A 14220-nucleotide genomic window follows, 5' to 3' on the forward strand; every position below is an offset into this window, starting at 1 on the left:
CGCAAAGATATAAGACTAGTGCAGATGCTTATATTGTTCTATAGAAGAAGGGAATTATTATAATTAACAAACCTTTTTTTATATAGTGCCAAGATATTAGGCAGCCCTTTACAGAGAATGTTTAACCATTCCCCACTGGAGCTTACAATCTAAACTCTCCACCACACACAGACACACACAAACATCCAGAGACACACTAGGGTCACTTCCATCCAAAGCCCATTAACCTACCATTATATATTTTGTTGTGGGAGGAAACCCCAGCTAACATGGTGAGAACATACAAAACTTCATACATATGGTGCCCTGGTTGGAATTAAATCAATGGCCCCAGCGTTTGCGAGGCAGCAATGCTAACCATTGTGCCACGTGCCAACCAAAGAATAAAAAGCTGCTTCAAAACCACACATGTTGGCAAAGGAATGCGATAATACAAAATAACCTGTGGTCATATATGTGTACGTTTAAGGACGGTTACAGTGTGACAATACAGATCCTTCAGAAGAGACATTCTTATTTTGAGAAACATATAGACTAGTGCTGAATGCTATTTGGAAGGATCCCGCAGTACTTACAGTGACAGTGGCCAGCAGCCCCTCTGGTACATTAGCCACGATGATTCCGATGAGAAAGATGACCGCCTCCAGCCAGGAGTAGCCCAAAATAAGCGAGAGGATGAAGAAGGTGATTCCCAGGAACACCGCCACACCAGTGATCAGGTGGATAAAGTGCTCGATTTCCTTGGCAATTGGGGTCTTTCCGACTTCCAGACCAGAAGCCAGGGTGGCAATTCGCCCCATCACTGTTCTGTCTCCTGTAGCGACTACCACTCCGCGGGCCGTCCCTGCAAACGAAGCAGCTGAGTTACCAACGCGTTTTCACCCATCTAACTACAGCTTCTATATTTAATCTCAGATACTCTTTAGATATACCCGGTCTGCTTTATGCAGCAACATAAGCAGGATAAGATATTCCGCAGTCTACCTCACCTCACTGCTTTACTTACACGCTTAAAATCACTTGTAAACGGTACTGGTATAACTGCTAGAAATAAACTGTATGTTACCATGTTGTTACCACATACATGGCGTAGTCAGAAAACATACGCAGTAGAACTTGTGTCTCCCGGCCAAATACTACCAGCCCTTCTCTGATCATATGGATGAAGACTGCAGAACAGAACAGTGTTACCTTCTACGCAGTTGGTGGAGAAGAAAGTGATGTTTCGCGTCTCCAGAGGGTTATCGTGGGTGCAGTCAGGTGACCTGGTCTGTGGCTCAGATTCACCTGTCAGGGAAGAGTTATCTACCTGGAAGAGTAGAAGGTGGAAGAGGAGAAATAAGAGTGCGAATGAGGAAGATTGGCAGAAGTAGTGGCGCTCTAGAGAGAAAGCAAAGAGGACCGTAAATTACTGCTGGTGTAACAATCCATCTCAATCTGCATTTGGTTGTGCAACATTGGCCTCAAGTGTTCTGAGCAGAATCCACCTATTATTTTACTTATATCCGGACCTCTCCCTTATTCGGCCACAATCACACCAGAGGAAAATCTATCCACAAGCTATAAATACTGCGAAACGCGTAAATTACAAACAGAGCGTGTAAGCAACAGTGCAACTTTTCTTGTCTCGTTGGAATGTCAGCGGAATGACCTGTTCTATTCTGATGTTTGATTTGCGCAAAATTCCAAAGCAAATCTGCTTGTTTCTCATATTGAAGGACATTTCTAAATATCGTTCTACAGGTAGAAAAGAAGGTGTTTCACAGAGCAACCAATCAGATTCTTACCGTCATTTTTCTAGTACAGTTTACAAAATGAAAGCAAACATTTCATTGGTTGTTCTTGGTAAAAAAGTTTAACTTCAGAATAGTTGTCAAAAATGCTCTTCAATGTGATCCCATTGGCTTTCCATACCTGCCACTATACACTGATTAAGAGTGATTCAGACAAATAGCTGCTCTGAGGAGGTGGTGGTGTGTGTTTTAAACCCTTTCTTGGGGGGTGGGGGATGATATTGCAGTTGTTTGCTCTATAATATAACCAGAACTCACTTTGCAGCCATGGGCAGAAATGATCCTAAGGTCAGCTGGGACTCTGTCTCCACCTTTAACCTCCACCAGATCGCCAACCACAACTTCCTCTGCGTTCAGCTGCATCTTCTCCCCTTCTCGGATGACTAAAGCTTGCTGAGAGAATAAGGGGAATAGAGTGTCAGCAGGTCTATTGTTCGAAAAGAAGAACAGCGGAGTGAAGAGGAGACATAATAAGTAGACATTGGAAAAACGGCGATGTCCAAGAGTCGAGGAGCAAAGGCCAAAAAGGAAAAGCACTGAGAAGGTTAAATTGGGGCCTATATATTATTACTCGCCAAGTCGAAAAAACAATTTTTTTTATTGCTTCGTTTGACCATAGTTATTAAAAACTAAACATCTCAGAGGCATCTGAACTTCCTAGTGTCCCAATACGGAGAGAATTACTTCTCGCTTTCCCTGGACAGGTCTCCGTCGTTGTGCACAGGCGTGACCAGCTTGCGCAATGCCGCTGAAAGTTCAGATTCAAGCTTTCAGAGCCAATGCTATAACAAAAAGCGTTCAACAAAAGTTTTTTAAAGTACAAATAAAATAAATCACTTTTAGATAAAAATATATCAGTAGATATAATATATACGTTATATTATATCATATCATATCTACCAGTCCCTCGTCCATCCCAAGGAGCAGAAAATATTTTTTTGGGCTGGAGGAATAGTCTTATTAATTTTAAACCGATGATGATAAGTAGAATATTTGCGCCGCCTCAATTGAACATAACATAGATGGCGATAGTCAGCGACAATAGGGTTTTTGACAGCTAAATAGCTCATAGCTGTTTGATAAGTAGGGAGTGAAATGAACAAGCGGAGGAGCAGCAGAGAGGCAGATAGAGAAGTGGAGAGCTGGGGACGAGATGTTACTGCGTAGAGATCATTCCTACATACCTGGGGCACCATGTTCTTGAAGGACTCCATGATTTTAGAACTCTTGGCTTCTTGGTAGTACGAGAAGCAGCCGGTGATGATCACGACTGCAGCCAAAACAATACCCAGGTACAGCTAAAAGACAAAGGGCGGAGAGAGGACGAGTGTTATAGGATGAGCCTCACTGAACTCCAAATATTGGTATAATCAGAGGTGTAACAGGGAACAGAGATCCCCAGGCAAGACAAGGTTCACATTACAAAACAAAAAAACATTTATGTGAAAATAACCCACTTTCAGCAGATGCCATAGAACCATTGTTGCTGTAACCAAATATAAAGCACTGACTGCACGGTCTTTGTATCGCAAGATATTGTTACAAATAACAGCAGGAAATCCGATTTGACTGTGTTTTATTTCTGTGTAAATTAGTTGCATTAATGTGTATTTTGGGCTAAATATGACTTTTCATATATTTGTAATCTGTTTTTGCAGAATAGCGGCTACATGTGCCGAAAGCAACCAATCAGATTCTAGCTATCATTTTTTAGAATGTACTAGATCCCTGAAATTCGAGAGTCTCCCAGACATTCCGGGAGAGTAGGTGTGGTGTATTACCAGGTTATGACACTAGATGGCGATATCAAAAACAATATCGAGCACTTATGAAAAGAAAGTTACGTCTTGCCTGCTTCTGGTGCAAGGAGATCTTCATGCTGAATAAAACGTGTTGGATGTTACTGCTGCTACTCCTATCCGTAGCCTATGGCGGGTTGGCAGCAAATATTTGCTGCCCTCCCATTTCTATTTAAAATGGAAGGAGATAAATATGTGTGTGTTTAGTAATCAGTTACGGGCTGTATAAAACCTGCAATCCTATCTCCGCCACTAATGTGCATAGCATCTAGAGAGCGAGTGTGAGGGTTAATGCATAGGCAAACCAAGGGGGGGGGTGGGGGTTCCTAGTGCCTGGAAACCCCCCTCCAAGCCTGGGGCACTGTATAATTGAGATGGCTGGAAACTGCTCCCGCTTCACACAGCTCTGCTTGAAAAGGGAGAGCTGCGTGCACCTAACAGTAGTGCACGCAGCATTGCGCATGTATATTATGGGGATAGGAAGAGTTGGAGAGCAGCCAAACACTGTCTAAAATTATAGCCACGCCCCCATGCATGCTGGTCACGCCCACTGGCAGCGTGGTGTGGAAACCCCCCTCTACAAATCCTGCGTTTGCCCCTGTAATGGTATGAGAAAGCAGCGCGTGTTGTAGGACTTTAAGTAGAGGTTGCAAATCGTTGACCTCCGCAGCTCAGCCCCCGCAGGCGGAGGGAGAACCACAAAAATCACAGAGATATCATTGCATCGTTGGTCTGCTCACATTGTCATTTGCAGGATCATCCTCGGTACCCGCCTGGATCCCGTATGCCAGGAAGCAGAGAATAGCCCCAATCCAGAGCAGGATGGAGAACCCACCAAACAGCTGGCGGCAAAACTTTATCCACTCGGGTGTGGTGGGTGGGGGAGTAAGGGCATTGGGACCGTCCCGGGCCAAAATCTCTGCTGCTTTACTAAGTGTCAACCCCTGTACAGACAGAAGACAAATAATATCAGACATAGTTGCTTCTTGCCCATCACACAACACACCTCAAAATGGCTTTAAAGGGGCAATCCATCATCACGCAACTTTAATGTATTGACTCGTACACGCCCTTAATCATTTGTTCTTCCTCCTTTCTGTGCTTTACAGCCAGGTAAGAAAGAGAGAGCTACGTATATAGTAAAGGTTTCAGGAGGTCACGTACAAGCCAATCATTTAAAGTCATTTGATAGTGGAAACATTCTTTAAATGCACCAAAAGACGGAGAAGCCGTAAAAAACATTTTACATCCCTTTATTGCAGTAAATTTCTGAAATGACAGATTGGCAAATAAAGGAGATGACAAAACTCATTCCACAGTCTTAATGAATTGTCTTTAGAAATTACTTTTTTAAAGACCCGGAAATAAGCTACATAAAGTCACTTTTGCCATTTATTTTGGCAAATGAAGTTTTAACGGAACTTAACCTTGGAAATAAAATTATAAATTTATTAAATGCCAAATCATGTCTTTGATTACACGATGATTAAAAAAAGCATGTTTAATTTTTAATACCATGTTTTATATGTTACACCGTAAATACAATGAGTGGTAATACTGACCTGCACGCAGTCTGTGTTGTATTTCCGGCACACTTCTTCTATGGACATTTTGTGCTCTGTCTATGGACAGAATAAAAAAAAAAAAAAAAAAGTTAGCAAAATCCAATATTGGGGTCACAATGTAATCTCACATCAATGTTACACATCACACCATAGACGTACAAATGGGGGTAATGTAGCCAGTGACCAGAGACGCAGACGGCATGTAAGGCAAGTGCAAACTTTCTTAACAGCAAAAATGTAGGTGTTGCCTATAGCAACCAATCAGATTCTTTTCATAATTTATCTAGTGCATTCTAGAACATGATAGCTAGAATCTGATTGGTTGCTATGGGCAACACCTCCACTTTTCCTTTTTAGAATGTCTGATCCATGCAACTCTAAGGCTAAGATATGTGGACTGGGGCTAATCTATAGGAGTCAGTATTGGTTTGTGCTCCCTAAATATTTCTGCTCCTCTATGCTGCCTATCAGAGAACTAGGTGATTTTGTCAATCCATACCTTATACCTCCCAACTGATTTCAGCTGGACAGTCCCGAAGTCCCGAATTTAGAGCTCTGTCCCACCCAGGGACATGTTTGTCCTGTGGGTGGGAATGTTGGGGGGGGGGGGGGGAGGGGAGATAGCTAATGGACAGCCTAGCGCTTTACATCACAATGCGGGCATGGCCACATCATGATGGTTGTGTGACCACGCCCCCATTGTGATGTGACCACGCCCCCAACACGATGTGACCACCCCCTCTGCGGGACTGGTAGGTACGTCAACGTAGGACCATTGGATTTGAATTGCCATATTCTATAAACACGGCGTTTAAAGCGTTCCTAGCCCGAATAAAACAGGGGGTACTCCCATGTCTGCTAGAAGCTCTTGTTATAGACAAATTGCTTGCTTAAAACTTACCCATCGCCTACACACAGTGGAAGCAGCCATTTTGCCGGCTGAACCAATATTCAAGAGAATGCAGCCTATCGAATCCCTAGGACCCAGTGACATCGCTGAAATATGAGGCACACCAAAAAACGTCACACAGCACTCTTACAGAATATAGGGATGCTAAATGGTTAAAAATGAAAATGATGGCACCCATGTGCTCGGTCATTTGAAGCCACCCCTTGCTTAAACCTCGATATGGAACGTTCCAGCACAGACCGCCAGCGCGCGCACAGCAGCACCCTATACTAACGCTCCATCACGTCTACCTCCGACCCCACACTCACCATGGCCACCTCTTTCTTAAGGTCGTCCATTTCTTTCTTGGTTGGGCCCTTCCCCTTCTGAGGAGATTCGTCATCTTTATTGTCCTGCGTGGTGGCCACACGGTAACTGTCTGACCGGCCGTACTGTGGGAGACACAGACAAGAAATTATCATTAAATCATTTCCCAATATATATTTTATTTTTTCACATTTTTTTTTCTCCTTGGGCGTATTGGACAGTTACACTATTTATCCTAGTTCTGTTGCTCTTTCTTATTTATTATACAAAACGCAACCACAAGCACACCAAATAGTACACGATTCCTGGACATGACACAACAAGATCACACCGTTATAATAAAGAATAACATAAAATAAATAGGAGAGTCTGTAAAACCAAGGATAGCATAAGGTATAAATAAAGGTCTTTCCACACCATAAAAACAGAGATTAGTGAACCCTAATTTAAACGTATCTTACAAAAACAAGTCTCCCGAAATAAAACATAGGGCACCCCTGGATTTAAAGGACCACAAACGCTAAAATACATGCTTGGTTTATAGAAAACATCTATTATTATCATTCCCAAACATATATGTTTTCCAGGAGTTTATCATAAAGGGGGATATCAGAGATAAAGCTGTGATTGTGGGGGAGAAAGTTTATTTACGCACTGCAGACTTCCTGTCAGTGATACCATAGATGGACAGTGCAGACAGCTAGCTTTAGCAGAAAACGGCTTATACTAGAAACATGGCTGGTACTTGGTTATGTCATACTTGCCAACTTCTCCTCTTATCGCCTATATACTTAATAAAAAATAAAAAAAGACAGAAAGATATGGGATGAAAGGAAAGAAAGAGGTAGAGAAACATCGGAGAGAGAGGAGGGATGAAATTGTTCCATCATACTGACTTCAGGGGGAATGAACATGAAATATCCTTGGGAAAATCAAATGGACAATCCAGCAGGAAAATTAAATTTCATCCAAGGATCCCAAACCTTTATCAAAAGTTCTCATCAACCAAAGTCTGGTTTAATTTCGTTTTAGAGCAGAACAAAAGGCAAGATAGGCCATCATCCGTCTTGCATTTATAACACTACAAACTATTCTTTTGGAATCTGGGAATGTTTAAGAGAGATGTTGGTTAAGGAAAGCTTAGTTAATAACGGAGTAGGCTCTATTATAAATGCTCTTGGAAGTTGGGCATGACCAGCAGAATGCTATGATCATTTGCGGACTGGCAGAGGAGGGATGACAACAATTAGCCATGGCAATATATAGCGAAGGTAAATGGTCCATTGTATTCAAACAAGGCTCTGCATGTTTACATTCACAGGGTAATTATGGGAAGGAATGCAGATGTGGTCATTAAAAATAAATTAGTAGTCTTCCTGCAGTAATAAGACAAGCTCAAGAGGCAATTGCCTTCTTGCTCCCTTGCTAAATGCTCTAGCTAGCCGTTCTCAACCATGCAAGCCAATAACATTGGGCACGAGGGTTCAGGAGCGTTTATGATCTCTAAAGAGGTCATTTTTTTTTACATTTTAACATCCACTTGTTTGTATAGATCCAGATGTCCGACCGACCAGACATCCAGGAGAGGAAGCCAGCTCGTTCTCCCAATGAAGTACCAAGAAAAGTGTACAGTAGGAGGAGAAGCAGAGAGCAAACTGTAGTATTAATGAAACAGTTGGGAGACTTGCAAAATTCTCACCGAAAGTGCAAAATCTGGGAGTTGTTTGAAGTTGAGATCAGATTGAAAATACGGCAATAGTCTTATAGAGGGTGATATAGGGCCTGATTCATTAAGGATCTTAACTTGAGAAACTTCTTATTTCAGTCTCCTGGACAAAACCATGTTAAAATGCAAGGGGTGCAAATTAGTATTCTGTTTTGCACATAAGTTAAATACTGACTGTTTTTTCATGTAGCACACAAATACTTGATAGCTTATTTGTACACTGAAATTTAAAGTTGATATTTGTGTGCTACATAAAAAAAACAGGCAGTATTTAACTTATGTGCAAAACAGAATACTAATTTGCACCCCTTGCACTGTAACATGGTTTTGTCCAGGAGACTGAAATAAGAAGTTTCTCAAGTTAAGATCCTTAATGAATCAGGCCCATTGTCCTTAAATTATTGAGTCCCCTTGTTAATCCTCTATTTAAAGTCCTTGGGTCGCTGGCCAGACTAGAAAAGATGATTATGTATGACTGGGGCAAAACATATTGAAAATGGCCATTACTTAATTGTTTGAAACAGCTTAGAATCTCCTATTGGAATTTCTTCCAATGCAATCCATGGCATCCTGATCAGCTCAAAAACGCGTAAGCACTTAAGCTTCCCGGGCCTTTACAGTTAGGAGCAAAGCAAAACAAAGGACCAATTTTTAATCTTGGCAAAACCATGTTACACTGCAGGAGGCCATATTTAAAACGTGTGGCCAGATTTAGCGTTGAAGGGGGCGTGTCCTAGCCCAACTCTCTACCCAGGATCTAAATTGCTCCTAAGGCTGGGTACAGACAAATTTCTCCCGATGTGATATTGTTAATGATTTTATCGACGACTGAAAAAAAAAAAAAGTCCCGAACAGCAGCCGATCCCTGTGTACACAGTATGCACGTTTTACAAGATTTACCTTCAGATCTGTGATCTTCATTTGTCATAATTATTGGTTGACAAGACGGTGACTTTGCACACTCCATAGAGATTTGTGGACACTGCTGGTGCTGAGTGCGTACACACTGCAGAATTGGAACGTCATCGTTCCATCGTTGAATGAGATTTTTAGTATGGTTTAAAAATCGAATCAAACGATATGATGTGCTTTGAAACGATAGTCATTGGAGTGTACACACTAATGTGATATCGGGCTAAATGGTCGTTTATCGTGTGATTGGCCCGATAGTCAGCTGAAAAAACTGTAGTGTGTACCCAGACTTACTCTTAATGCTCATTGGCTGTGCTTTTCATGTGCTCAGCAAGGCCTTCTCAAATTGACTTTAGGACCGCTAAACACATGAAAGATGCATAAAAGCATGGCAAATTATAATCAACAGTACATACGCACATTATAAGTGCTTCTCACATATTCTTGACTCCCCTATTAATTTGAGAGGGGTCCTGCTGGACAAATAAAAAATGTGTGATCTGTCCATATGCACTTTAAAAATAGGGACATCCCCATCATTAAGATCCAATGCTATAACCACTGACACCATAGTATAATGTACCTAATAGAAAATAGAAAATTGTTGCAGGGTAAGAGCCAAATAAAATATCTCGTATTCATTGGGCTTTGGAATTACTCTTCAAAACCAACAGAGGAGAGTAGAATTTCCAGAGCCTACTGCAAACCTTATATATAAGTATACAAAAATGGAACTGCAAAAAATGAAGCAGCCACATATTGTCTAACTTAAGATTAAAATGTATTATAAATACTAATATCTAAGTAATAGACCATGAATGACCTATAATCTATAATACAGGAACAGCCTATTACCAATCCCATAGCGTTGAAGTAAACCCTAGTCTATGATCCATTCCGTATTCTGCCAGACCAGTTATTTTAGGTCTCGCGGACCCAGTGCTCCCCGATCAATATCTATTGATAATGTAACCTAATTTAAGTTCATGTCTCTCAGCATGTTCAGAAGAGAAATCCCATCAGAGGATACAGCGAAAGATGACATCACAGGGCTTAATAAACCCCACAAGACACCAACAGATACGGTTCACCTTCATAGAAACATAGAATGTGACGGCAGAAAAGAATCACTTGGCCCATCTAGTCTGTCCATTTGAGTTTACCTACGGTAATCTCAAACTCTATTTGATCCTTAGTTCTTTGTAAGGATATCCTTATGTCTATCCCAAGTATGTTTACATTGCTCTACTGTATTATCCTCTACCACCTCTGATGGGAGGCCATCCTACTTACCCACTACCTTCTCTGTGAAGTAGTTTTTCCTCACATTTCCTCTGAACCTTCTTCCCCCCAGTGTCAGTGCATGTCCTCGTGTTCGAATACTTCTCTTCCCCTTAGTGTCAGTGCATGTCCTCGTGTTCTAATACTTCTCTTCCCCCCAGTGTCAGTGCATGTCCTCATGTTCTAATACTTCTCTTCCCCCCAGTGTCAGTACATGTCCTCGTGTTCTAATACTTCTCTTCCCCCCAGTGTCAGTGCATGTCCTCGTGTTCTAATACTTCTCTTCCCCCCAGTGTCAGTACATGTCCTCGTGTTCTAATACTTCTCTTCCCCCCCCAGTGTCAGTGCATGTCCTCGTGTTCTAATACTTCTCTTCCCCCCAGTGTCAGTGCATGTCCTCGTGTTCTAATACTTCTCTTCCCTCCAGTGTCAGTGCATGTCCTCGTGTTCTAATACTTCTCTTCCCCCCAGTGTCAGTACATGTCCTCGTGTTCTAATACTTCTCTTCCCTCCAGTGTCAGTGCATGTCCTCGTGTTCTAATACTTCTCTTCCCTCCAGTGTCAGTGCATGTCCTCGTGTTCTAATACTTCTCTTCCCCCCAGTGTCAGTGCATGTCCTCGTGTTCTAATACTTCTCTTCCCTCCAGTGTCAGTGCATGTCCTTGTGTTCTAATACTTCTCTTCCTTTGTAGAATGTCTCCTTCCTGCACCTTGTTATAACCCCTGACTAAACCCCTTCTGCTATAACATGTCACTATTTTAGTTTGGGTTCCACACCGGTGACTTATGGGTGTGTGCGGATCTGCGCTTGCACAACAGAGTTTGGGGAGTGTGATCTGCCGGGTGGTGAGGTGAGGCAGAGCCGTAACTAGGACTGTGTGACAGGGGCGACCGCCCAGGGCGCAATCCTGAAGGGGGGCGCAATTTAGGATTATTTTAGGTTAAAATTGAGGACTGGGGGGCCGCATTTGTCTTTCTCACTCCAGGCGCTAGAATTCTAAGTTACGGCTCTGAGGTGAGGCACCAGGTTTGTGGACACGGGCACGGACCATGGGGGTGTTAATGGCATTGTCTGAGAGAGTCTAAAGTAAGTTACAGACACCTTTGTCCAAATATTCTACCCTATATAAAGGTATATATGACCATCTATATACCAACATTAGCCAGTAAGCTACGGTACTGGTCAGGAGCATAACTGACAAAAAAGCCGTACTGTGCGGCATCAGGCAATGCTGAGATATGTATCAGAGACTGAATGGCTATATGTTATAGTAATTTATGTTATAGTTATATATGTTATAGTTATATATGTTATAAGTTGCCAGCAAGTTGCGGCCCTGGAAAGGAACATAACCTGATAGGGAAAGTGTATTTAGCATCAACAGTCACCATTATCCTGTTTAAGAGAGGGCAGTTACATGATGTGAGGAGGGGAATGGAGGCATCAGGAAGTCACAGACTGAGCGTTATATAGTGGAAGGAGCAGGGTCTCCCAGCAGCACAGATTATATCACCGTCGACAACACCTCTATCTGCCCTGTCCCCCAACTTCGCTGCCTCTGGGTCATCCTTGACTCCTCTCTCTCTCGCTAAGTCCTGCCAATTCCAGCTGCGTAACATCGCTCGCATCCGGCCCTTCATTTCCCAAGATGCCACCAAATGTCTTATTCACTCTCTGATCATCTCCCGCTTGGACTACTGCAATCTCCTCCTTACTGGCCTTCCCCACTCTCACCTCGCTCCCCTTCGATCTGTACTTAACGCAGCCGCTAGGCTCATCTTCCTTTCTCGCCGCTCCTCTTCTGTCTCCCCCCCTACCAATCCCTTCACTGGCTCCCCTTTCCCTTCAGAATCCTGTTCAAGCTCCTCACTCTTACATACAAGGCCCTCGCCAACCCCATTGCACCCTACATCTCCTCCCTCCTCTCTACTCATGCTCCATCCCGCCCTCTCCGATCGGCCAATGACCGTCACCTCTCTTCAACCCTGATCCCCTCCTCCCACGCGCGTATCCAAGACTTCGCCCGCGCTGCCCCCCTCCACTGGAACAAGCTCCCTCCCTCCATCAGAACTTCCCCTAATCTGTCCAGTTTCAAACGGGCTTTAAAAACCCACCTTTTTCTTAAAGCTTTCCAGTCTCCCACTTTAACTTCCTACCTTTTCTTCTCACTCTTCCCCTTCATTCCCCTTCCCTTATCCTTATCCTCCGTTCCTCCTTCTCTCCCCTGTGTCTCTCTGTCAGTCTACCCCACCCCTTAGATTGTACGCTCCCTTGAGCAGGGTCTTCTCTCCTCCTGTCTCCACCACTTTTAACTCTGCTCGCCAGCTACCTAGCCTTCCTCCTCGAGGACCCCCTTCCCCCGTCCCCTCTCGCTCCCTCCTCTTCCCCCTGGGGGTCTCCCTCTCTTCCGTGCCCTCCTTCCTATGTGCCGCTGTTGGCGGACCTACCCCTCTCCCACCTCCCTAGCTGTGCCCTGAGCTCACTGAGCTACTGTGATTATTGTTTACTGTTCTGTGCTGTCTCACCTCATATTGTAATTTTGTTTGTCCCTGTAAGGCGCTACGGACACCTAGTGGCGCCCTATAAATAAAAATTAATAATAATAATAATAATAATAATAATAATAATAATAATAATAATAATATCAGGAGATGAGTGATGTGCTAGTGAGGACAGGGCTGCATGTGACAGGGGCAGTGACATGATGTGGGGAGGGGAATGGAGGCAGCAGGAAGTCACAGACTAAGAGTTATATAGTGGAAGGAGCAGGGTCCCCCAGCAGCACAGAGCATATCAGGAGATGAGTGATGGGTTAGAATCACTGGTATACTATGTACTTAAAAAACGCTTATGAACTCTACAGGCAACATTGATATTGATACAAAGAAAAGCAAAGGGAACACTTGGCAGAAATGTGTGTACAGGTCTATTCTTTCACATTGTTTTTGAGACTATTGTTGTTAAGACAGATTTGACAGGCTTTAAACTCATAAAATTAATGTCTGTGTTTCAACCAGAATGTTTTTGAGGAGTAACATACTGTGCTACTTTTCTCTTTACATCTTGTAAGAGTTGCTATCCTTATTTTTTGTTGTTGTTTTCTGCAGTTAATACTATTAAACATGTGTTTTTGGGACATCACACAGTTTAGTTCTTTGGCATGTACTCGATTTTATGGTGTTAAACTGTAGATGATGGCAGTAGTATTTTTTTTTTAAAATATATTATGGTGCTCATTTTACAGTCAGTCTAACCGTACTTTATGTCAAGTCCAATTTTATAGAATACACTCTTAGTTTAACATTACTGCGGCTTCACGTATGCCCCCCAGTTAGTGGATTGTCTGTGCAGCACACAGCTGGTACAGAAATCACTCGGCCATTCTCAGATCATGAATGACTACGATCACACTCGTCTTATGTGATACACAGCAGTGATTCCGCTGAACAGGTTAATAACTGTGACTAAGCCAAAGAACTGGCAGGAAAATCACCCTGCTAAAATGGCGCTGCAAGAAAATCCCCGCCACGGATGGATGGGCAGTAGAGACGCAGAGGCAGACCCCCCCCCTCCTCCTCTCTTTCCATCCTACCCCCATCTTCCATCTCCCATAATGCCTCAGTCCTGCCGATAGTCATCTTTTTATGCTCTGCCTGTTGTCCAGTGCACCAATTACACCATCACTCAGCCTTTATCTGTCTATTCAGTCTCAGAGCTCTCCAGCATCTCTGTTTGCCAACCAATTACCCCTTTACTTAAACCCTTCCCAGAATACATGGTTTTTAATGTCATGATATAATAAGGAATTAACCTCTTCACCTCCGCTATCCCACGAATCACCAAGTACTCTCCCTGACAGTGTGTGTGCCTGCTGCTTGCTCACACGTTCTCTATAACCTTGCTCATTATAATCTGCTGATGACCTTG

General features: G+C 43.0%; 1 protein-coding gene across 3 annotated transcripts in view; it reads right to left on the reverse strand.

Moving 5' to 3' along the window:
• Window positions 1-14220, reverse strand: part of ATP1A3 (ATPase Na+/K+ transporting subunit alpha 3) — a 104653-nt gene that overhangs the window by 13971 nt on the left and 76462 nt on the right. For all 3 annotated transcript variants that reach the window (XM_075189571.1, XM_075189573.1, XM_075189574.1), the window contains exons 2-8: window positions 6376-6498; window positions 5155-5214; window positions 4333-4536; window positions 2978-3091; window positions 2052-2186; window positions 1192-1309; window positions 576-844 (exon numbers count right to left, since the gene is read on the reverse strand). In XM_075189571.1, the coding sequence (XP_075045672.1) occupies window positions 576-844; window positions 1192-1309; window positions 2052-2186; window positions 2978-3091; window positions 4333-4536; window positions 5155-5214; window positions 6376-6498 (1023 nt within the window). The remainder of the gene's footprint in view (window positions 1-575; window positions 845-1191; window positions 1310-2051; window positions 2187-2977; window positions 3092-4332; window positions 4537-5154; window positions 5215-6375; window positions 6499-14220) is intronic.

Source organism: Mixophyes fleayi, chromosome 11, assembly GCF_038048845.1.
Source record: "Mixophyes fleayi isolate aMixFle1 chromosome 11, aMixFle1.hap1, whole genome shotgun sequence".
NCBI lineage: Eukaryota > Metazoa > Chordata > Amphibia > Anura > Limnodynastidae > Mixophyes > Mixophyes fleayi.